This window comes from Elephantulus edwardii, unplaced genomic scaffold (assembly GCF_000299155.1).
Source record: "Elephantulus edwardii isolate Elephantulus edwardi_28Jun2011 unplaced genomic scaffold, EleEdw1.0 scaffold00115, whole genome shotgun sequence".
NCBI lineage: Eukaryota > Metazoa > Chordata > Mammalia > Macroscelidea > Macroscelididae > Elephantulus > Elephantulus edwardii.
In genome coordinates this window covers 10914849-10940957 of record NW_006399865.1, presented here as the reverse complement: position 1 = coordinate 10940957, position 26109 = coordinate 10914849, and the positions used below count along the sequence as shown (strand labels likewise).

General features: G+C 41.6%; 1 protein-coding gene across 1 annotated transcript in view; it reads right to left on the bottom strand.

The window, feature by feature from the left end:
• Positions 1 to 2537: 2537 nt before the first annotated feature.
• The window catches only part of NHS (Nance-Horan syndrome (congenital cataracts and dental anomalies)), a 386812-nt gene continuing 363240 nt past the window's right edge, over positions 2538 to 26109 (bottom strand). Inside the window, exons 5-10 of the mRNA XM_006892433.1 lie at positions 20667 to 20729; positions 18506 to 18698; positions 13458 to 13589; positions 9621 to 12605; positions 9276 to 9402; positions 2538 to 6632 (exon numbers count right to left, since the gene is read on the bottom strand). Of these exons, the coding sequence (XP_006892495.1) occupies positions 6026 to 6632; positions 9276 to 9402; positions 9621 to 12605; positions 13458 to 13589; positions 18506 to 18698; positions 20667 to 20729 (4107 nt within the window). The 3' untranslated portion in view covers positions 2538 to 6025. The remainder of the gene's footprint in view (positions 6633 to 9275; positions 9403 to 9620; positions 12606 to 13457; positions 13590 to 18505; positions 18699 to 20666; positions 20730 to 26109) is intronic.

The window sequence follows — 26109 nt, the reverse complement described above, 5'->3', positions numbered from 1 at the left end:
CCCCCCCCACCCCCGGTCCTTTACGTTCATTTACTAAACAATCACTATAGTCTTAAAACAAACAAACAAACAAACAAAAATGCGTTCCATCTTTAGAGGCTGCCAAGTTTGCTAGAGGGAACATAATGCAGCGCTGAGCGGCGAGCTAGCCGAGGACAGATAACACTCCTGAGGCAGCTACTTTACAGCCCAGACGCGAAGCCGCTTGCAGCCTCGCCTCAGTCCAGCCCTTCCGACCCCTGGTGTCCTCAAGGCTGGACGTGTCAAAGCAGCATTTGAGCCACTGCTGACCGTTCCACACAGACCCTGCCACGCCGCCTGCCCGGAACGCCGGCCCCCGCCTGCCCGCTCCCCTCAGAGCCCGCTTCCCGGTACAGCGCGCCCGCATCTCCCTCCGCGTCGCCCGCAGCCGCAGCCGCTCACAAGCGCGCCCCCACTCCCAGCCTCCGTCCGCTCCACCTCCACAGCCAGTTAGGCATCTAGAGTTCCACTTCTGCCCTGCTCTCCTCACCGCCCCAACGAAAGACAGAAGAGGGCGGGTTCGCCTCAGAAATTCAGCAAGGAACCCACCAAATCTCAAATCTCACGCGCCGCCACGCCACCCCCTCCGCGGGACCCCCTCCGCGGGACCCCCGTCCCCGGGACCCCCTTCCCCGGGACCCCCCTCCCCGGGACCCCTCGGCTCGGTCACCCATGACGGACTCCCCTCAGGACTCTCACGCTCTGTCACCCGCGCCGACCCTCCCCAGGACCCCAGCCGCCAAACCTCAGCCTTTTTCTGTTAATTGGTCCGAGGCTGGCAGCTCACGGGCGCATTCAGACAAAAATAAGTTGAAGGGGAGAAATAAGGCGTCTGAAAAGACTAACTTTTTGTGTCAGAGCCGACCACAGGAAGCTCGCGGAGACACCGCGTGGAGAGAACGGCGCGCCACAGCCGAACTCCACCAGTGGCAACCAGTTACGGCCGCCTGGGGCTTATAAAGAGCGCTCGCGCCGGATGCCCGCTTGGGACACTTCGCGAACGCAAACACTCGCCCAAAACTCAGATACTTTGCACTCAGGACCAAATTTCGCTCGTGTGCAGCCGCTCCTGCGTGCTAGGCTGGCTGACCAATCAGAGGACGCCAACTGACGCGCCCCGATCTGATTAGCCAGTCAGCGGCGCCTGAATGGCCATTGTTGACGTTGCTAGGGTGAGAGCCCTTGGGGCGGTGCCCTGCTTTGTGGGAGGCGGGGCGCGCGATTCAGAAGGCCAGTGGCGGACTCCCGGGCCAGGCGGCGCGGAGATTGGAAATCCGCATTAAATCGTCGCGTGAAACTTCCTCAAGACCGGTTTGCGGCTGTGCTGAAGTCTCTGCGCGCCAAGTTTTCATATAGCTCCCAAGTGCGATTCGAGGTAGTGAGACCATTTCGGTGTTGGCGCGAGGGGTCCTGACATTTTGTTCTGTTATTTGAAGTGTGATTTGTTCTAAATACCTTGATCCCGCAGTGTGGTCCGACTCCTTCCCACCCCCTTTGAGATCCCTCAGCCATATAGCCTGTGACTGAGGCCACGGGGCTGGAAGAGGATTCTTTGGGAGAAAGTATTTCCACTAGTCAACAATTTATGTACTGCAGGGGAGAGAGGTGACACAGGCCCTAGACTCTAACTGCCTGAGTTTGAACCCCAGCTCCAACACTTTGGCGCTCTAAGGCCTTGGCAAGTCAGTTAACCCATCTGTATGTCAGTTTCCCTATAGGTAAAATGGGTATAATGCGGAGATTATCGACAGTCACGTATACAAAGCATTTAGAACAGGAGCTGGCTCATAAATTTGATATTCAATAAAAAGGTCTGTGACTGTGTGGTGCCATATCCACTTATGTAGTCTTATCCAATCAGCCCGTCTCCAGAAGGCGGCATCTTTGGAGTAATTAGCAGATCCTAAGTCGGCCAGCACTTAAAAACAAAGTTTTGCATCTTTCCTTGCCCCAGAAAGGAACTGCATGGAATCTTACACTTAACTTTTAAACTCCTTTTCTTCTCGATTACAAAAATAGACTGGAAAGAATGATAACAGAATTTACTTTTTTTTTTTTCTTTCCCCTCTAATGGCGTATAGTTCAAGGTCACCACCTGCTTCGCGGGAGGATAGGCAATCTCCTCCCAGGCGATTTAACTGCCTCTGGAGTTAAAACTGCCTCTGAAAACCCACTAGAGGGTCAGCTAGAGGTCGGTTCCTACTCTAGGTACAAAACATCACTTTTATCAAAATAATTCCCCTTCTTCATTGCTGGTTGCACAGAAAGCATTAAGGCTCGTGGTAGTGCATTGAGTTAAGTGCTGGATAGTGAAGTGCTAGGTCATCATTTCAAATCCTCCAGTCCTTCCCTCTGTGTGTCAGTGATTACAGCCTTAGAAACCCAAAGGGACAATCTATTCTGGACTCTAAGATCTCTATGAGTTGGATCCAAGGTCTATAGAAAACACTTGAGTTTGTAAAGTCCCAGGAACGCAATTCCTTACAGAAAAGACAAACCATTTAATTGCAGTCACGTTTATTTGCGGTTTCTATACACACTTTCTAGGTAATCAAACTTTTCTGATACATTTTTTGGAGAGGGGTTCACAATGAAACTGTCACCATTTTTACTAAAAATAAATACAAGACTTAAAGTGTTGCACAGCTCTAAAATATACAAAGGCTTGGATTGAATGTAAACGTTGAAAACATCTTACAAAAGAAACCATCTCTGCAACAATTTAAAAAGTTCGTATTTACAAATATTACAAAAATACAAAATGGATGCAAGTCCATAAACCATTGTCTTTTCGGCCAGCATGAACTGGTTCTAGTACCAAAATAGTTACACTGTAACCTTCTTAATAGTTTTAAAATCTTTGTCTTGATCTAGTTCTCAGAATCTGCCAATACTGCAGCAAATGCACTCACTCACTGACCTTTGGCTAGAGCAAACAGTGTGTTTTGTTTGCTACCACTAGTCCAATTCTTCTACTTAGCCAAAAAAGAAAAAAATGAAGGGGGGGGGGAAGGCAGAATCAAAAAGCAAGGAAAAAGAATTCCCCACAAAACCTACACATGGTTGTAGAAATATGAAAAGGAGGGGAGCGAAGAATATCAGTGCAAACAGAAGAAAAGTTTGGATTCATGTTCTTACTATACCTAATGTGTGTATCCTGCTTCAAGACAGCAGTGATGTTAAAGTCAGCCCTAACTCTTGGTTTTGAGAGCTCGAAAGCCATGTAGAATATTTCTAATTATTAAGGGACTTCCTGCTTTATTATTATTGTGTTATTCAATAATCTTTTCCACAGTGAATTTTAAATCCATCTTTATTTGGGTTTTTTTTAAACTATGAAATATAAAATAGAGAAACTCTGCTATAGATTTTTAGAGTAAACAAAATAAGTAAAACTATATTATAAGGGTTAGTTCTGTGATCATTACATATAGAAGCTATTTATTGCCTCACAATTCAAGTCAATATGTATTTTAAAATATATATGGTACCATTACTTAAATTAATGTCAATAATAAAAAGGTGACATTTTTATTAAAGCCAATTTGTTTTCTAGTCAAGATTTAGAATAACTTTTACACCTACATACCTTTCTTTAAGCTTAAAAAACCCCTAACTACACAAAAGCCACACTGCAAATGAACTGCTTTTATGAAAATGACAAAAGATCACCTATTGTGACTGGAAATGAATGCTTATTACATTTTTCTAAAAATGTTATTTTTAAAATTTTGCCAAGTGTACTTTTGAAAGCATGAGGAAAAAAGAAATTTACTCATGTTCTCATGTGGTGTTAAACCATGCTGGCTTTCTTAACTAATGGTTCCAATGAGAAATGGTAGTCCAGTTTTTCAAACCCCTAAAACATTTTTCTTTTAATAAAAATTATAACACTTTGTAAATGTTCAAACCCTCTACCAAATAGCTTATCTATCCTATCTTGTGCACACACACATACACACACGCACGCAACACACACACTCCCTCCTCTTCTACCCCTCCACCCCCAGCACCCATTTTACATACAAGGATGACAAGAACTCAAGAAACACAATTCTGTAGTGAAAACAAAGAGAAGAAACAAGACATTATCTTTTTTTCTTTACAAACAAAAAACCAACAGCAATCAGATTCTCTAATTCCTAATTCTGTTACATTTTATAGTGTTTCTATTGAAAGACAGTATCTTCTTAGATCAGGCATTCCCCTTCATACCTCATGAGTTCAATCAAAACCACAAACCCCCTTTCACACATCCTACTTTCCCAAATACCACTTGCTTAAGCTTAAAGCCTGCTGCTTATCAATGCCTTGGTAAACCTGGAATTTCCTATCATTCTAACCACATTCTATTCCTTTTAGGCCACAGCTCTTCATAGTTCTCTCTACTTTCTACCGCCTCTCACTCAAAACATATTCTAAATACATAGCTGCTTATATTTCTGACATATAGTTTCAAACATTTTGTGTCAGTTCACTTTAAAATCTGAGGTGTAAAGACTCTAGTTGCAGATTTCAATTTGTAACTACATTTTCCTTTCAGTTTTAAGACAAGAAAATTCAAGTAATTTCAAGTAATTCAGCTTGTTTCCCTGCCTTCATTTTATCAGAGAACACTCAGTTGCCCTGACAATTCCTTCCCCACCCACCACCCCACCCCTTTGCCATCAAGCAGAAATAGTAAAATCAGACGAAACTCAGTTGTATGTAGCATTGTGAACCAGAGCTGTTCCCCATTCTCGGTTTAACAGCGACGATAAATAATGCATATTCATCCTTATTTCCCAAGCTACATTCTTCACAGTGTCATTTCTGTTCATTTTTAGGTAGCATGAATTTTGCCAACACAGAGAGAAAGCTTCACTGAAAACTCATTGCAGGTACTTATTCAAATATCAACAGCTCTGTGGCATGCTTAGGTTTTGTTGTCTTTAGTTTAAGAACCTGGAGCTAACTGCTAAACTGTTTAAGAAGTTTAAAGATTCTAGCCATTAGATGAAGACTGCTTATATCCCCAGCCGCCTACTATAAAACATAACCTAAAATGAACTACTGTTTCCCTACTTATTCTCATGAAAGCAATCCGCTGAAAAATTCGAAGTCGAAAGGACACTGTCAATGTTGTTGTTCAGGGATTTGTGTCGAAAGTAATGACTTCTCTTTAATGAAAGAAAAAATCATAAGCATGCTTTTCATTCTGCCCAAATTACCACGTGACACATCGTAGCCACGTGCTATTAGCGTGTTTTGTGTTGAAATTTGTCAGAAGAAATGGTTAAGTCTGAATTATTTATTTTAAATTAATCTCATTTCAGTCCATGATCTCAAGATTTCCTTTTTTCACTAGTTTAAGATCCACAGTTGAGGTTTATCATTCAGAAAATCATATTGGTGGACATTTAAATATGCTACTTGATATGAAAATGGTATTCACAGAATACAATTATTACATTCTATTTTTTTTGTTGTTTTCTATAAACAGTTGGTGTGCGGTAAATAATTGGCCACATGTCCACTCATTGTTGATAAATCTATTTACATTCTTTATCAAAAATATGGTATTTACATATGTGTAGTTCTTTCTTCTAAATTTTGCTCTAGTTCATTTTAATGTAAAAAAATACCAAACCTCCAGAGTAATTTCATCTCCTTAAAGAATCATGACAGTGAGGGGTTTGCGTTTCTGAATAGGCAGCTCTGGGAAAACCTTTTCTAGGTTCCGTGAAAAGTAGATAATTTTTGAACTCTACATTATCAAAAGGAATGGTATTGGGTCAATCAAACTAAGGTAAATAAAAAACATGAGAGTATGTTACTTAAAAATGTAAAATAATAAAGAATTACTAAACTACCTCTTATGTTCCCCAGCATATATTTAGAAATTCATTGGCAAGCAATGATGGTACCCCATGATAGTTTTCCTTCTCTTGGGTCCTCTGTGCCCCCTGACATTCTTGTATCACTAGGGGCTGTGACAGCTGACAGACCATCTGGCCCAGGCCATCTAGGTTGAGCTCTGGGAGGAGCGGTCGTCGTGCGGGCTCCCGTCTGAATTTTCCGTCTCGCCTTCAGAGATAGCCTGCATGGGAGTGTTGTACAGCCTGCAGCGGACGCTGTAACGGCTGCTGCTGGCTACAGGGGGTGCCCGCGACCGCCCAACCCTTGCCGATGCTGAGGTGACAAAGTTCTTTGAGGAGAACCCCTCTGAATTTACTCGTGGGGAGCATGGAGAGAGAGGGGACAATGCCTCTGTCCCAGGTGACCCCTGCTGGGCCTCATCAGTGACCTGAGGGGAATCCACTGCAAGATCCCCAGGGGGTTTGGGCAAGATGGGACTCTTGAGGATCTCGGTGGCAGACATGCGGTAGCTGGAATCGGAGCGGCTGCCTTTCTTGAGAAGTAGCAGCTTAAACTCTTCGTTTGACGTGTTGGACTTTTTGGCATTGCGGTAGATGAGCCCAGGAGACCTTTGGCTGGTTGGGGTTGTTGCGCTGCTGCTGGGTGTTGTGACGGAGCCAGCACTGCTGCCACTGCTGCTAGCTGAGACTCTGGATTTGCTTCGAACAGACATGTCCCCAGAATCTTTTCTTCCAAGGACTTTCCTTTTGGATCTTTGGGAGAAAGGGGGGTGGGGGGAATAACAGAGAATAAATCTCAGTCCATATACATTTTTATGAAACAAAGTTCTAAGTCTTTTTCAATCACTTAGTTAAGTAGCATTTTTAGTAAATCCTGTCTGAGGGAATACTAGTCACTGGGGCAGTAGAGATGAGGAAGAAGATGCATCCCTGGTCCTTGTAGCACTTGACCTGTGTAAAATCCTCTGATGATCAAGAAACCCCAAACCCCCTGCCATTGAGTTGACTCTGAGGCATGGGGACCCAACAGGATGGGGTAAAACCACCCTATAGAGTTTGACTACAGCAGTGGGCTTGAGTGTGTCAGAGATTGTAAGGTTGCACAGGCTAGGACGGGGTTCAGATCTGTCATTCATAGGGTGGCTATGCATTGTGCTTGACTTGGGGGCATCTAACAACAATAAGGTTTCGAAAACTAAATCTTTGTGGATGCAAACTGCCCCATCTCTCTTGCACAGAGGTGCTGGTGGGTTTGAAGCATCAGCTGAGTGCCTAAGCATTCCTTGTGCCACCAAGGCTGCGACTATGATGACTTGTGGACATAAATTAGGTTCTGGAAAGGACAAACTTAAGATCATTGATAATGTGGAGGCTACAAGTTCTAGAGAGAAGCTTATTGGGAATAAAATATGTTCTCTGACTCCCTGTTCCAAGTGTGGATGGTGAAGGGCAGTAGCTTTCTCATATAAGATCTGTCTCTGAAATATCCAAGAAATGGTCTGTTGTCTGCAATAGGCTTCCAAATTATATAGGAGTGAGGCAGTGAGGGGAGGGAGGGATGAATGGGCTAAGAGTAGTCCTGGGTTGAATGTTGACAGGCTTGGGGAATGGTACTAATACAATGGTGTTTTAAGGTTTTCATTCTTCCATATAAAATATTTTAAATGACTTTCAAAAGAAATCAAGCCATCTTTGACTGCAAATACCATTTCTAGAGCTGCTAGGGACAGTCTGTTGGGCAGTAAGCCTTGAAATATGAAAGCATAGACTATCATCTCTAGAGCTCTTAAAGGTTTGAAAAATATAAACACTCAAGAAAAAAATAACAATTAGTGGTCTAGTGGTAAAGAGATGTGCTGCCATCCCAAAGGCACAGGGTTCAAATCTACCAGCTGCTCCACAGGAGAAAGATAGGCAATCTCCTCCAGTGCAATTAAACTGTCTCTGAAAACCCGCAGGAGAGTCAGCTATGGGTTGGTTCTGACTTGACAGCAAACAACAATGATTTAAATAAATAGAGAAATAAATCCCACGCAAATGCAAAGCCAAGATTATCAAACCCAGATAAATTCCAATCTATATAATCTAGACACTCATCATTCTATTGTCAAGTTTCACCTGATAAGTAAACAGACATTCAGTGAATGATCAGCATTTGCTGAAATTTATCTCATTTCATTGAGAAGTCTTGGCATTATGCTCTCTAACTTAAACCTCTCTAAGGTAGAGATGATACAGACTTTGAAATTCGATGCAAGTCCGATTTTGGATCACTCAAACCTCTGTAGCTGTTATCTTACATATGGTAATGTTTAGCACTCCAATAGTGTTGGAGTTTCCGACTAATATTTGCTTTTATTATCTAACGTGTTCCACATACCAAAATGTTACTTGTCATCAAAATCAAATATATGAGTTACATAAAAAACTGCATCCTCTGCTGTGGAGTTAGTTCTGACACATGGCAGCCCTCCACTGGGTTTACCAAGGCTCTTTTGGGGAGAAGACTGCCTAGCATTCTTCTGGATTCGAACTGCCAGCCTTTGAGTTAGCAGCCCAACACTAAGGGAATATGGCTGGGGCTTTTAACTGATTGAAGACTACATGGAAAGTAGCAGAGGGGGTATTCAAATGCAGGTCTCTAAGATTCCATTACTTATGTTCTTTCCACTATTCTGAGCATTGGCAATAGGTTCCTTGGGGAAATAAGTTGGTCATGTAACTTCAATATCATATTAATTATCCTGAGATTGAAGGTAGGTAGGCAGTGGTGGTGAGGGGGATAGAATTAGAGTAACTACTGGCACAAAGAAAAAGAAACCAAAGGCTCCATCCTCTGAGTGGGCAATGTGCCTGCTAAGGCATACTCTTGGGCACTGCCCCATGTCTTCTTTTTCCTTCATGATACTGTTCTGATAGCCCCCTAAAAAATAATGCCTTTCTCTTCACCCTAATTACTACTGTGTCTGTTCTTTAATCAGTCATGGGGCATTCTCTCTATCGTTCTTTTTGGTGATGAATTCAATACCATTCTTCTTTCATTGTGCATTCCCAGCATAATAGACCTGTCTGATCCATAGCGGCCAATGCCAGTCCATTTCAGCTCATTCATGCCGAGGATATCACTCTTGGTATAGTTCATTTAACTTTTGATGACCCTCAATTTTCCTAGATTCGTATGAGGTCTACTTAATTATATAGACAGGTTACTCTTTTCCAACTTCGATGTTAATCTATTGCTCTGATTTAGAAAAAAAAATCCTCTTTACTTGGTCTTGCTGGATGTTTTACAAGCACAAGTGACTTTCTTATGTTTGCACTTGATGAGAGGCACCTTAAGAAGCAAAAGTTTGGCTGTGCCTTTTGTTGTTTTGGGACTTGGTAATATTGTCTCACCTGTGAATGACTGCAAATAAATCCTCAGTTGTACGAGGTTTGTTTGGAGACACAAATGCACCTTCCACTTCAGCTTGAGAGTCTTCACTGAGTGGTGAAATGATGGAGTCATCACTTGGTGAGGATTCTTAGAATAAGAATAGAAGCACTTTTAGGAGGAAGTTACTACCATATTACATACCAAAGCTTAATTCTTCAGTAACAAAAGCCTAGCACTCAACTTTTTTAATTGGTGAAAGAAAATCAATATTCTAGTATGTAAAGTATTATGGGAAATATAAGGAAAAAGGCTCAGGAAGCATCTGAAGCCATATAGCCAATATGACAAAAGTCTCAACCACTTACCTTTCAGTGAAGCCTCATCCACACTTCCTTGGATCTCCTCTGCTCTGCTGTTATCAGAGGCACTTTTGGCTGAAATACCTGAAGCAATAGTTTCCTGCTCGGAACATTTGTCAGGGGTTGAATTTACAGTGGATAAATCTGATTCATAGCTGATATTCCCAGGCACTTTGTCATGGTGGTGGCTCACAGCAAGGTGATGCTTAAGTTCATTGCTTATGTCTGTTGCTCTAGTTGGTGAGTTGGATTGAAATGCGGTCACCTCCCCAGGTTCAGGTTGGGCAGCTTCCTCCCAATCTACAGAGGATGCCTTCTGGACCTGTTCTAGGGTTCTGTCGAGACCAGCCCCAAAGTGTGTTATTTTGCTATCAAAATCACTTGAGTGGGCAGCAGAGACTCTCTGGAATTCTTCTGGAGAGAAGGCATAGTTTTTACTCGATGCATTTCCTGAAATTGGCTCACTCTCCATATGTATTTGGCCTTTTGAGACATTAGAGTCTAGAATGCTGCTGCTACCAGTGGAAGATGCAGTTTCTGGATCACAATGATTTTTCACCTCAAACGTAGAGTTTTTTCCCAAAGGTAGTTTATCTGGTCCCGTCTCAATTGCAGAGGCATCTAAGAAGGATAGTATGGTGTCTTCAGTGGAGTACTGACGTGAGAGCGATTTCTTAGTTATAGGCGGCCGAATCCTCCCTGGAGACAAGGCCACTGTTGGGAGAGTGCTTTCCTCTAAGTAGGGGAGATCTGTATTGTTGCCTTCCTTTTGCTTGACTTCTTCAGACTTACTGATGGACCTAAGGCTAACAGATTTCAGGACTGTTGGTGTAATTGCCAGGGATGGCGGAGGATTTGACCTCAGAGTATCTCCTAAGGTGTTTGGCTTGTTATGACTAAAAACATGCAGTGGGTGACGGTGATGGAATGGTTTATTCAAGACATTATGAAGAGCACTTAGGTCAAGATGAGTAGGAGGTATAATTGGAAGTTCAAGGTCTTTACTCAATGATAGAGTCCCATCTTTTAAAGCAGGCTGCTGGAGGGAGGATTTCCTTTCTGGGACTTTAGGTTTCCTCTTGCTACCTCCAGGAGACAATGGGCCAGAGAAGAAAGCAGTGGGGAAAGAGGATGTTGGCGTTTCAGACTGGCTTGAATAGCCACTTGATGGAGATGCCAAGCCAGCCAGCTTCTCTGGTGAAACCAGTTTGAACTCATTGTCAACAGAAGGTAGAGATGGAGTGGTCGCTCTTGATTCCGACTGGGATGTTTGCGATTCAGAACTCTCTGGAGATTTGATACACTCAATAACTGTGGTACCCGTAGCAGTGCTTGAATTCGATAAAGACCTATAAGGATCGTTTGTCTTCAAGTCATTGAGAAGCCAGAGATCTGCATAGTGAGTTGATTCAGCACCTTCATCTTTGAATGGTGGGATACCTGCAGTGTCCATCTGAGGTTCCTTAACCCCATGTTCACTCTGGTTCACCCAAGAAGCTTCTGGCTTGCTAGGAAGACTGGCATTTTCCATCCGAGAAGGCGTGTTGGAGAAATCAAGAGGCAGCTTCATTTCCCTGGAGCTATGAGGCAGGTGCTGACCACTGCTGATCTTTGGTTCTTTCTTCTCCGGAATATCCGCATTTCCTTCAGACTTTCTCAGCGAGGAGCTGCGCTTAGGTGGGGTCGGCTTCGCCTTTGGTTTTCGGAAAGAGATGCTTGGTCTCCCTTGCCTCCTGGGGTCTAAGTAGTCTGGCCAGGCACAGTCTGGAACATCAGGAGGAACCCCAACACTCTGTCCGTTCTCAGGGCCCAAGGCTGCATAGTGGCAAACATAACTCTTATTGTTTTTGAGACCACAGTCAAAGTGCATGGAGGTATAGTACCCCTCCGTGTCCACCGAAAAGTGAGAGCTCGTGTCGGCTTTGTCCGAGGGGGACTTTTCCAGGAAGCTGTCATAGGTGGCCATGCTCGTGAAGCTTGCGCAGCCCAGACTGTCCGCCTTGGGACGCTCGGGACTGAAATCTTGGCGGCAGGAGGCATCGTGATGATGGTGTAGGTAGTTCCACTCACTGTCACTCGTGTTGCTGTTGTTGGGGTCATCCAGAAGATCCGCCACTGTGGAGGTGAAGGAGTTCGCCCGGTGGCCTCTCACTTTGTCGGCATGGTCATTGTACTGCTCTGTCACGAACACACTGGAGTCTTCATTGGCATGGGGAGCAGTGTTGAGTGACAACTCCGAGTCACAGTGCGAAGAGCCAGTGAGGGGAGGAGATGCCGCCGGAGGGATTGTCTCTGAGGTTTGCGAAGGGCACGTGGAGCTGCTCCCGCTCCAGTTCCCGCTGGATGACTGGTGGTCGTCTTTCTGGTCCATGTGGCTGCTGAGGAGGACGCCAGCCGTGGAGATGCAGTGGATGGGGCTTCCAAAGGTGTCCGAGTTGGAGGAGATGTCACAGCTGCCCGAGTCAGCCGCCATTCTGGACAGACGGGACCGCCCCCTCTCACTTAACTTGTGCTGGGGGCTGTGGAGATGTTGGGAACAGGCGAGACCTAGAGGAGGCTGGTGTTCCTGCGCGCCTGGGCTGCTGGGGGCCTCACTGCAGTCATTGGGAGCTCTTTCGTGGTCACCCAGGAAAGGCTCCCCCTCTTCATATGCTGAGGGTTTAGCACCAACCTTGGGCTCAGCATCCCCGGTTCTATTACCCTCCCGGGGCAGGCTGCGAGATCTTGTGCGGCTGCTCACTGTAGTGGTAAACATGGTGTCGCCTTTGTCTGCCAGCGCAGAGATGTTGCCAGCAGAATGAGAAAGGGAAGCGGCAATGCTCTGACCCCTCTGAGCCCTGATTCTCCTCCTGGAGGGGGCGGCAATAAGAATATCCTCAGTTTGGCACTCGGTGTCCCTGGTTCCGGACCTCCTGTTGGCAGCGTTGGTGGGATCTGGGTTTGTGTGCACAATCACATTCCTCTCCCTGGCCACTGGCGATTCATCAGAATCTAGGTTCATGGAGAGCACAAGGAAAATATAGTGAGAGATTTTATCCAGAAGCAAGTTTGCAGACACTCTGAGACACACTTCAGCGTGCATCTCTGTAACTACGAGTCAAATGTTCTATGTACAAACAATTTTAAGAGGAGATATTGTTTTAGAGCATGGCGAATTCTTGCTCTCCTCTTCACTATCAAATTGCTTTGTCTTGAAAAGTGCTTTTGTTTGCACACACACACACACATTTTACTGTATAGTTTGTATTTTTACAACCACTACAATACACTCATCATTTTTATTTTGTAATAGTAACAAAGGGAAATGAAATAATATAATTAATTATAAAAATAAACTTATTTAGAAGAGATATTACTGTAGTATTAAAAAATATAGTACATATTTTAATTCATTGAACAGAAGTATGTCACCAAGGGTCTAATATTACTATTATTTAATTGGATATGTTAGAAATTTTCCTTTTGAAATACTTCATGCCATAGAAGTATCTCTCTCCAAATACAGTTACAATTTAACCAGAAATTCTTTCATGGAATCTTGCTACTTCTTAGTCATAATTTCCACCCTAATAAAACTTCTGAAAATTAGCAGATTACATTTCAACCATAGGACCTGGCCTTACATGCCTAAATCCATAAGGTCTAAATGACTCAGAGAGCAAAGATTTAAAATGTAAGGTCATCTGGCTTGCTGAATATTAAACAAACACATAACACTTAAGAACTCTACACATGACAACACTGAATGCTTTTAAAGAAGTTTGTTGAAGGCCAGCTTTCATTTCATCTCCTTATAACCGAGTGTAGACAGAATGTTGGCTATGAACATTTTTGATACCACACCTATTTCCTGTTGGACTCTCCTGGGAATACCGGAGATGGTTTTCCTCCTCCTCAATTTGCGTCTCCTCTGTAGTACGGATTGTGAGTGAACAAGAGAACAGCGGATGCTAGCCTCTCTGTCAAAACCAACTCCTGCAACCCACAAATAGGTCTCATTAGCCTTTAGAAATTGCAAAAAAAAGTTTTCATTTTCTTGGAACACGGTGATATTTATTGATTGGTAGTAAGGGAAGAGTTTGGATTAAGCCCATGAGCACATATAAAGGGGTAATTTCCAATGAAAGCCAGAGCTTTCATATAAGTGATGCTACAGTGCATTCAGCTTCACTTCTAAATGCAGCTGTATGCAACAGCTTTCCCTGCCCAAAGTAACAATCAAAGGGAAATCAAAAGAAAGAGAAAAGGAAAATAGCATCAAACAAGCACTTTCATACACAAAAATGGCTCTATGCATACTTAAAACTTTTCGTTACTACTGTTTGCTGGTCTATTTCTGAGCTCTTGGAAGCTGATACCTTTACAGAGTAGATCAGCAGCCAAGATATTAACCTGAATTAGTTCCATTAATATAACCTGACCCATTTCTTCATTAAAAGCCTCTTTGTGTAGTTTTCCCCCCGCAACTCCTGTGCCTAAACCTTTTCTTTCACCCCAAACATACATGCTCGTACACACACATACATACATGCATACACACACACACACACACACACACACACACACACACACACATGCACACCCCTGATTTGTGAGGACATTCACCAGCCTAGAGCTTTTATTACTTTTGTGTGTGTTTTTTTCTTTTTCTTTGTTTAAAAAATTTTTATTTTATTATTTTTGTGTGAATGTATCGTCAAATCAGATCTGACTGGTACAGGAGGAGACTGTCCCTCCTTCCCCGGCAGAGCATCTGGTGGATTCGAGCCGTGCGCCTCTGGGATTGTAGTTGCAGCTCCTTGCCACTAGGCCACCAGAGCTCCCCTATTGTGGTTTGTTTGTTTGTTTGTTTGTTTGTTTGTTTGTTTGTTTTAAATCAGAATATAACTGTTTCTGACTAAATTGGGTAAAATTTTTTTGGCTGAGTATCAGGTATCTTGTCCATATAAGATGAAAGATGGTCCTTTTCAGTCTGGTTCTGGCACTCTGACCCCCACCAGAGAAGGATGCTGAGAAGGGCTATTCTGCTGTCAACAAGGTGGTGACCAGAAAGCCCACCATCAACCTTCTCATGGAATGGGCTATAAGAATCGTACTTCTTGGGCACTCAAAGAGATATGGAAGTTTGCCAAGAAGGAGATGGGAACACCAGATGTTCACACTGACATCAGGCTCCACAAAGCCAGCTAGGCCAAGGGATGTCCTACACTGCATCTTCAGACAGTTGTCCAGAAAATGTAATAAGGGCAAAGATTTACCAAATAAGCTGTATACACTGGCCACCTCTGGACCTGTTACACGTTCAAAAATCTACAGTCAGTGTGGATGAAAACTAATAGCTGATTATCAAATACAGTTGCAAAATTGCCAAAAAATTTAAGATGCACAGCAGTCTCCAATCCTCTATTTAAGTGGATCCATCCTCTGTAGCTACTGTAAATCTGGGATTCCCATCTGATTTTTGTAAACACAGGGGACAAACTACAGTGCCTGTTAGTTGGACTTTTCAATACCACAGTAATGATATCACATGCAGTCCCAGCAAAACCAGAACGATGAGGGGAGTTGAGGACCCTGGCTCCTGTCTGGCACAGGCATGCAGTGCACTGTTCAATGAGCTTTGCTTCAGGAAGTCATGTAATCAGTCACCTCATCATTTATCCTGATTGTTAAGTGTAGGACAAGAAGGCATGTTAAATCTTAGTTCAGCTATAGAATGAAGCCATTTGAGTGTGACTTAGGATCACAGTGCCAACAGTTTCTAGAACTTACTCTGGAAAATCTGTATGCCATACCACATGATGAATATATTACATCATCATCACAGAGGCAGCACTAATAGCATTTTCATTTCTTAATTCTAACAAAAAATGACAATCCTTCATTCTAATCTTAAAAAGAGACCTGGTAACAGTGCATGTTACCGGGTGGGCTGCTATGTGAGAGATCAGTGGTTTGAATCCACCAGCTGCTCTGTAATCTTTCAAGTTGCTGCAGTCAGTTGGGTGCTAGTTATTAAAAAGTGCATAATGCTCGACAGACTTTTTTTTTAAGATTAATCACTGTTCCATTTTCAGATTATTTCAGGGCATATTTTTAGTTTAAGGCTGGAGATTATCTCAGGCCTTGGTCTCAGATGTCCATACTTTTTTTTTTATGACTCTAGGAAGTCCAGGGAGCTCTGATGGCCTAGTGACAATAAGCTGCACTGCAATTCTGAAGGCACACCGTTCAAGGCCACCAGCTGCTCCACGGGAGAATGGTAGGCAATCTCCTCCCATGCAATTAATTGCCTCTGAAACCCCTCCAGAGGGTCAGCTATGGGTTGGTTCCGACTCTATGGTATACAACACCATCAACAGGAAGTCTAGAGTCCATGAGAATTTGAATTTCTGTTCTTCACTTCTCTCTTTTTGACCAGGATTCTTCTATGGGATTTTTTATCAGAATGGGCAATAATGTAGCTGGGCACCATTCAGTTCTTCTGGTCTCATGGCAAAGGAGGCCATTAGCCACACCTTCCACATCCTCTTCCCAGTCATGACTCTCCTTCTGTTGCTCGAGGGGAACAGAGACTAACTTTTGTGCCTTGGATGACTGCTTCCAAGTTTTTAAGACCATAGGCACTATGAGGTGGATTGATTCAGTGACTGGGATAATCAGGATGGGAGTGTCAGAGACAGTGCGATTGGCACAGGACAGAGCAGAGTTTAGGGCTGTTGTACACAGGGTCGCTATGAGTCGCAGGCGACTCGACGGCACATAACAACAACAACAGGAGGCAGAACAGAAGCACTAAGCACATTAGGCCAGTTAACTGGGATGTCCCATGAAACTGTGACCTTAAACTTTGTATGGTAGCACTCTCACCAACTACTCTTTTGTTGTTGTTTTATATAGATAGATAGATAGATAGATAGAGAGAGAGGTATATCACCACATAACTTTGCCAATTCAACTTTTTATAAGTGGACACATTATTGACAGCAATTACAGTAGTTGGCTGTACTACTCCACCCGTAATCAGTGAGTTTTTCCATCACTATGTCTCTGCTACCACTGATTACAACTAATAAACTGTGAGCTCTGTATATTTGCCTTTTCTTGACTGTTTATGTAAGTTTAAACTGTTAGTCTTTATAGAAGCTGCTGCCACTTTTTTTCCTCAGACTGGCTGGTGGGTTGGAACTGCCAGCCTTTCTGTTTGCAGCTCAGTGCTTAACCATTATGCTTAGCCATTGTGGGGTTGCTTATAACCATAGTACTACATTGGAAAACATATTATAGTGCTGCTAATAATCATCAGATATCCTCAGAGCTGAAAATTAGTTTAAGAAGGTGCCAAAATGATTACATTTGGCAGCTAAACATCCCTAATACATCTAATTTAGATAAATGTACATCCTTAAGATAAATTATCCTTCAAGTGGAATAGGCCAAGAAAATTAACTCCTAGTTCATGACCATCAGCTCACTCAAAAAATTCACTGTCATCAGAACTGACCCTGGCCACCCCTCCAACAGGTTTTCAGAAGCTGCAAATTGCACAGGAGGAGGCCTACATCTTTCTCTAATGGAATAGCTGGTAGATTTGAGCCGCCTGTCTTTGGGTTGGCAGGGCAACTCCGTTACCCAATATGCTATCAGAGATAGCTCTCTTTCAACTTTCATTGTTTTCAGGAAGAAAATAATATCTGTCCCAGCTACCTAGTCACCATTTGTTCCCCTCTTTCTGTAAAAGACATTTCAGTGGGGTTAATAGCCATGACCAAAATGCATCTTGAGAAATATGTACAGTCACAGAGGATCAGAATGAAAAAGAGTCAAAATATAGCTGTTCTGAAAATGTCAATGTTCAAATAGTTTCGTTATTAGAGATGTGCAAATAAAGCCCCAGAGATAATTTAATTTCTCTTTGAAACTTAGAATGTTTTAGAACACTGTCTGACAGATCCAATTTTGGATTTAAAATTGCTATCAACAAATTTAATGAAAAATTCAGACAGGTTTCTATTCTAACCAGACTAGTTACTCAAGCTATCCTTACCCAGGAGGAGGAAAGCAGACAGTGAAAGCAGCTAGACCTGCTTGTTTTACAATACAAACCAGTCTTCATCTATTGTTTGGGTCAAAAATCCCTAACATAAATACAGAAGACTAAATGGTCTTTTTTAAAAAGTCTGTTCTGGTGGCCTAGTGGTAAGAAGCTGCTCTGCAATCCCAAAGGCATGCAGTTCCAGGCCACTAGCTTCTCTGTGGGAGAAAGTTGGGCAGTCTTCTTCCATGTAATTAACTGCCTCTGAAAACCCACTAGAGGGTCAGTGAAGAGTCGATTCTGACTGGAAAGTACACAACAACAACCTTCATCCAAGGAAGCATGAAGGCCAATTTTGCACCATAACGTGCAGTTTTAGAAACCAGGGCTTACTGTTTCTTTCTTGCAGTGCCTAATCACTGCCTCCTCCCTTATTTCAGCTCTGGCCAAAGAGCTATTTGGTATTCTCTATTCGTAAAGAAACTATCATCTATAATAACAACGGGCACAGCACAAGATAAGGTAAATTTATGTTAAAAACCTAACAAAAGCATATTAAACATCTTCTGGGTTGTATTTTGATCAACAAGCTTATTACTTGTTTATTAAGTGGCGTTCTTGGTTAACAGTGCAACACGCTAGGGACCTTATAGCCAGATCTCCTCTTTTTTTTATTATTAATTTTAATAGACATTTACAGAGGTTTTGGATTTCCATTCATTCATTGCTGCACTCAGATCTCCTCTTTTAAGTGGCATTCTTAACTCCTAATGGCATTCCCGGCAACACAAGCTTTGAATATTTTTAATATTCTATTCCAACTGACCCTAAGAAAAGAAAAGAAAAAAAAAAGTACCAGTGACATTGATGGGGATAATGCAAGAAGAAATCACTTGGGCATCTTGTTTCATTTTCTCCTCTGGCGTGGGGAGAGGTAGGGCTTTGCTCCAGTTGGTCTGCTTGTCCAGTGTTGAGGGAATATTGTGTATTGGATTTTTCGGCCGCTGCCCTAACATGACATCTGTATCTTCATCCTCCGGGGGATGGGACTGCAAATGAAACATAGTCAGACTCAGCCATCAGAGTTTATAAGTTAGCACACATATAAGGAGTTCCACAGTTAAGAAAAGTGAAGTCAGAAGTAAGCTTTCAGGACAAAGGAAGAATTTCTGAAATAGTACACACAACTAATTGAAAGTATTATTTCAATAGTTAAGTGATACAAAGACAAAGAGAAAATATGCTTAAAAGAACAATTAATGCCTCTTAGGTTAAGTCAATGAAGAGAGACAAGGTACCCCTCAACTTCAGAGTGAAAAGAAATGTGACTCTTGAATCCAGAGAAACTAAAGTCTATAGTCCGGATATCTATCTGGCTATAAATTCCTATCCAGAATCCTGTAAGCTCCAGGTGACTAGGATCAAAGGAAGAAGATGATTTAGATGCCCCTGGAAAAGTTCCGAGAGCACGGTGGAAAACCCGGAGTCAGGAGACACTGCAGAATTTAGGGCCTGAAGGACAAGCCCACCAAAGGAGAGGGCCCAGATTAAAATCACAAGGAGTTAACTGCAATAGAGAGTAATACTTCAAAAACCCATTTCAGTGATAAATGCAGAAAAGCAAAAGCGAGGAATTTTCCCTTCCAACTCTCGTGGAAAATACAAATGCTGTTACTGGGGGAAAGATTCAAGTGTACTTTGTTTTCATATTTGGAAATTAGGTTATTTTCTTTTGGGTTTGCTCTCAGCTGGGCAGTTAGGGTCTTCCATTTCTATATGACACTTGAGAATTCTCAGCCCAAATCTTTGATAAATTTTAATGCTGTCTAACTTTTATTTCGGAGTTGGGCTCCTAGCCCAGATTATTTTAAAAAAACTCCATCCCGGGTTTTATTTCAAGGTTGGGCTTCTAAATAAGATTTGTAAAAGACCCAGTTTTCACCACTGATTCTAGTTTCATTTGCTTAAACATTTTAGAGGAAGGTGAACATTTGCAGAAAATGAATGCTTTTCTCTCTTCTCCCAGTAAAGTTTCTAGTAATATGCTTTATTAAAATCAGGCTCATCTCTTGTTCATTTCTCTTCCTTACATTTGGCAACATCACGCTCTGCTGCTTCAGAAGATTCCACAAATTGTCAAATTAACTGTTCTCAAGTCCCTTTAAAAAGCTGATTCCAGAGGCACTTGACTAAACTAACCCAAAGCATTTGCTTACCTTGTCAGAGGTTTCTGCGCAGCCCCCCAAGACACCCAAGAGGACATGATCCCCCCCTTGAGAAAAATGTGTTCGCCATGAACGATTTTAGCAAAACATTGCAAACTTCTTTCTCTCTTCAGCTTTTGTGCAGATTCCCAGCAAAGCGAATAGCTCAAATAAAGTTCGAGCACAAAAGACTTTGTTTCCTAGGTAACTTCCAAAAAGAAAAAAAAAGTTTGGTGCATGCAAGAGAGAGAGAGAGAGAGAGAGAGAAACCATGAGCCAGTGTGGAAGCGAGCCAGAGCTGGAGTGGAACTCCCCCCACCAGAAGCCACATTTTGTAGGTGATTCCTTCCTTGAATAACAATGGACTGTGAAACAAAGAAATAGTGACCTGACCACCCACAAAAAGCAGCCAAAAGCACTTTTATTTAATGGCTGCCAGAGAATCCTGTTCTCCCTCCTTTTTTTTTTGTTTGTTTGACTTGATTTTATTTATAGTTCTGATAAATATATTTCTTTACTAGAAACTACAATGCCCAGGGGCAGCATTAAAGGATGCCCAGCTTGAGCACAGCCTTAATTGCATTTTAGGAAAGGAGAGGGGGTGGGGTTGGAGGGGGAGGTGGACAGTCACTGAAGAGGAAATCCAAAGGCATGGTTGTCTAAAGGATACTTCATTTAATGCATATTAGGAAAACATCACTCTTTAAGTTGATTTAAAAGAAAACACCGTTAGAAACAGTAAAGTTAGAAGAAAGTGAAAGTGTGTGAAAAGAGTGGGAAAGGGCTGTGAAGGAATGTTCTCAGAGCCAATACCTTTCTACTCCATGGGGTCATGTGGCAACACTCAGTGGGGGAGGGCGAACGCGTGCTGTTAAACTATGAATATGAAATGCAAAAAAAGAAAAAAATTAAAAACATGCACACAACACAATATATCCCAGTTAACTCAAACTTATGATATTAATGAATGATTAATGAACATACTGGGGAAATCGCCTTCCTTTTAGAAGTCTTTCTTTTTATGAGATAGCATAAATAGAAGGACTCCTGGTGCTTTGGCGGTCAAAGCACTTCGCAGCAAAATGAAAGGTTGGTGATTCAAGCCCACTATGAGGGAGAAAGATGTGACTGTTTCCTGCAGAGTCCCTATAAATCAGAATCAACTCAATGGCAATGGATTTGATTGCTGGGTAATTTTGGGGTGGCTGTTGGCATAAATAATGGCTAAGAACAACCACCTGGAACATTTAATCTTGGTTTTGCCATTTATTTACAGTGAGAAAATAATTTCTTTTACATAGGACAATTGCTCCACCCCTTTAAGGTAAATTTCTTTATCTTTAGGATAGGGAAATAATAGCATCTATATTCCAGGACTGTTTTTAGAATTTGATGCATAAAAATATATAACATGCTTAGAATTCTGGTATGGTGAGCTCTGTAAGTCACTGTCTGCTTTTATTATATCAGTGGCCGCTGTCTTACCTTATTCCACTGTACAATATTTGTGAGATTGTCTTTGCCAACTATACCCTTTCTTTATTTTACACTCCCATCTCATTTGCTAATGTGGGAAAGACTAGATTATTTTCTTTCCTTTGAGTGAGTTTACTTCCCTGTGAAGTACTTCGAAGAAAATGTCCTCCTCTGGACTCCTTGAAATTTGCCTCTTTTTTTCAGATTCATAATTAACTGTAGTTGGAGACATGGCTGGTTTCATGGATTTGAGACATTTCCCCCACGTTCAGTTTAATGCTATGCTATGTTATTACTGCCTTTAAAGTCTTAAATTTTTCAATCATGAACTCTACGTTTTAATTTTTTACAAATTATATAGCTCGTCCTGTTTGGAAAGAATCTGGTAACGCAGTCCTCTGTGGGGCATCTACTCTTTTAAACTCTTTTAAACCAGATCAGTTTTGGATTCAATTAGGCTTTTATTGCAGTACTTACCCAATAGCACGGCTTTAATGTAGTATCAATTACTCCTATTTGTATCTTTTCATCTGTTAGACTGAATTCTTAGAGCCAGAGACCACATTTAATTTAATTTTCCTTTCCATCTTCCTTAATGTGAGAGTGCAAATATTATTTGTTCACTTGTATGATAACTTGTCTGAATTCTGACAATGGTGGACAACCCAAATAAAGAGTCATGATCAAGATCTAAGGAAGGAGACATGATGGAAACCAAGGATACTTACCGTCTTAATGCAGATAGGTAAAAACAAACGGAGAAAATCATACCAACATTTAGTTCATCAAATGCTCAGTATTGATGTAAGACTCGAGTTATTCTTTTTTAGTAATTGTTTAGATGAGTTATTCTGAAGCATATGCAGGCAGGCATTTCTTTGGGGAAAATCTGAGGTCTAATTCTCTTCTCAGTTACTACGTTTTAGCTGACAGGTTCCATTCATGTTTTTCAAGCAGAGCAATGCCATCCCCTCAGTCCAGTTAACTCTGATATAAATGTTATTTATGAGAAATAATTTGTACAGTCTATGTCCCCCTTATAGAAAGTGGCCATTTTGACAGATACGGTATTCAGGCAATAGATACTGAAGTGAATACAACAGACAATTTAACCAACCAGGAACAAGGGGGGTCTAAAAGCAAAGTCCCTATGGAAAGGGGACCTGCTACAAGGAAGCCAAAGGTTTTGGTGTCTTATGTATTCAGACCAAATTTGGTATCTTATATATCTCTAGTATTCAAGAAGTTACAATGTCAGAAAACATACTAATAACATATTTTTTTATTTAAAAAAGTATTTTTCATTCATTCAATGTAGCACATTTTCCTCCATGATCACCCCTCTCCCCAGTTTGCTTTTCTCTTTGAAAATAGAAAAAAAATTCTTTCATTGTTATACAGTCTCCCCTTCCGCCCCCCCCCCCCACTTTCCTATGCAGCTCTTATTCTAGACTCTTGTCATGGAAATAATACCTAATCATATATTCCTTTTAAACAGTTCTTTCCCTCATCAGTTTCAATGCAGTGTACATCATTTATCCCTTCTCTTCTTAGTTTTGCTCTAACCCAATGTCTGTCCTGTTCTGTCCTTTTGTGACTGAGATATTTCACTCAGCATAATGTCCTCCAGGGTCACTCATTTTGTATAATATTTCAAGAGCTTTTGTTTTTCAGTGCTGCGTAGTATTTCATTGTATATATGTGAATATACCACAGCTTCTCTATCCATTCATTTATTGATGGGCACTTGGGTGGTTTCCAACTCTTTGCTATAAAGCAGCACTAAACATGGGTGTGCATATATATGCTTGAATTGCAGTTCTGGTTTCCTTAGGGTATATTCCCAGTAGTGTAATTGCTGGGTCAAATGGTATTTCTATTTCCAGCTTTTTCAGAAAGTGCAATATTGCCTTCCAGAGTGGTTGTACCATTTTACACTCCCACCAACAGTGAATAAGGGTTCCAGTTTCTCCACAACCTTGCCAACATTTGTTGCTTGCTGCTCTGTTAAATTTTGCTATTCTTACTGAGGTGAGCTGGTATTTCATAGTTGTGTTGATTTGCTTCTCTCCTGGAGCTAGGGATTTTGAACATTTCTTCAAAATGTTTGTTTGGCATCGTTTTTTGTCTTCTTTGGTGAAGTGTCTGTTCATATTCTGTGCCCATTTTGCAGTTGGGTTATTTACCTTTATCTTGTTGTGGTGCTTCAGTATTCTATAAATTCTAGATATATATCCCTTATCAGACATGTCATTGTTGTTGTTATATGCCGCCAAGTCACTTGTGACTCATCGCAACCCTATGTACAAGAGCCTTAAACCCTGCTCTATCCTGTGCCAACCTAATATTGTCTCTGTCTGGCACACCTACCTCTATTGCCTCTGTTACTGAATCGATCCATTTCAGCAGGGGTCTTCCTCTCTTACACTGTCCCTCCACCCTCCCAAACATGATGTACCTCTCCATGGACCAGTCCCTCCTTATAACATGTCCAAAATATGTCAGATGAAGCTTCAAAATTCTTGCCTCTGAGGAGCAACCTGGTTTCACCTTCTCCAAGACAAACTTGTTTGTTCTCCTAGCAGTCCATGGTATATTCAACACTCTTCTCCAGCACCACAGCGTAAAGGCATCAATTATCTTTCTATCATCCCCAGTCATTGTCCAGCTCTCCGATGCATAGCAAGCAATTGTGAAGACTACAGCCTGTATCAAGCACACCTTAGTCTCCAGACTGACGCTGTTGCTCTTCAGTACTCTGGAGAGGTCCCTGACAACTGTCTTTCCCAATGCAACCAAATATTTTTTTCGCCAGTCTGTGGCTTTTCTTTTTCCCTTTTGGAGAAGTGTTTGGAAGTACACAGGGATTTGATTCTTAGACGGTCCCATTCATCTATGTTATCCTTTCTTGGTTGTCGTTTTTTCAGGATGCTTGGAAGACTATTCATGTTGTGGATTAGGGCTTCTATAGTTCTTTCAAGATTTTCTCTGGTAAAGTTTACAGTCCTTGGTTTTAGTCTTAGGTCCTTGATCCACTTTGAGTTGGTTTTTGTGTATGTCATGAGATGTGGGTTTTCTTCAGTTTTCTGCAGATAGTTTCCCAATTTTGCCAACACCATTTGTTAAAAAGGCTGTCATTTCCCCACTTAACTGATTCCATCTCCTTGTCAAAAATCAGTTGACCATAGGTAGATGGGCTGATTTCTGGATTCTCAATTCTATTCCATTTCTCTATGTATCTGTCATTGTACCAGTACCACGCTGTCTTGACCACCATGGCAGTGTAGTAGGATTTGAAATCAGGGAGTGAGATGCCTCCTACCTTGTTTCTCTTTTGAAGGAGTGCTTTGCTTATTTCGGGTCTCTTTCCACTCCAAATGAAATTGGAGGTTGCCTTTTCCATCTCGTTGAAGAAATACATTTAATTTTTCTAGTTGGTCTCACATCTCCTCAATCAGCTTTCCTGTTAAATATCTTTTTCCAGCAGTGGGGGATGGGGAATGGAGTGTATGTGTGTGTCTGTGTTTGCATCTCTTCCAGAAGACTGTCCAAGCATAAGGCAACACCTGGAAATGACTAAGGATGGGAAGTTCTAAGAGCCAGTCCAGAATGTTAAGTGTTGGTTACCATAATGAAGTTAGTTTCTATGGCTTATTTATACTACACAGCTTAGATTTCGATCTCACAAGCTGGAGGTTAGAGCACCTATCAACAATAGCTCGTTATTGTTGTTATGTACCAACCACTCAGAACTTTCTCATAGCTGACCCTCCAGCAAGTTTTCAGAAGTGGTAAATTGCATGGCAGGAGATTGTCCATCTTTCTCCAGGGAGCAGCTGATGGATTTGAACCACTTGTCTTTGGGTTGGCAAAGCAACTCCTTAATTGCTAAGCCACCAGAGCTCCCTTATCAACACAGCAGAGAGACCAATTCCTCCTTAGATAATCAGCCTCTCAGCTATATTATTAATAGAAGCTTCAACCTCTAGCATGTGAAGGCTACTTTAGATACTATGTTAAATTTGAAAAATTGTGTTCTTTGATTTCTCCACTTAGGCATAAACATTTGAGTCCCTACAGGTTGTCTGTGAATTTCAAGTATTCAAATTTATAATATCAAAATGGGTGATAGTTTTATTTTATCATGAATTAGTAACTGCTTCAGTGTAGTCTTTTAGAGCATCCTCTTTCCTGAGTGACTGGAAGGCCTATTTAAATGAGTCCGATTGCTTATTCAGAGAAATACTTGTAAGAGCAGAAGCTGTTTCTTGTTTATGAGTATATTCCTATCACTTCAACAATGCTCAATAAATATTTGTTGTATTGTGAGCACTCTCACGTACCTAGCATAAGCAAACAAAACTCCTCTCCAAAAGAAATAACATCAAATTATTTACACACTTAGTTTTCAACACAGCATCTACCACAAAGTCAAATAGAAAAAGGCACAGAAAGAGATAAAACAGCATGAGCAAGAAGCATCCAAAACAACAGGTACTAGAAGTAGACCTGTAGGAACTCTCGATTTTAGAATTACCACTCAGTGCAACAGTGGCAGTGATTTCCCCAGAATAAGTTTTGGGAAATATTGTTAGGAGACCACCCATTCACTCATTCTTTCAAGAACATTTTTTAAGAGAATAAAAATCAACCCCAGTGGAAACAAATGATCAGATTAAAAAATTATTAATCTCTAATGAGTTTATGGTTATCCACACTATAATTTTTTTAACTTTAAAAAAATGTTATTATTTTTTGTGTGTGTACCGTCAGTTCGGAT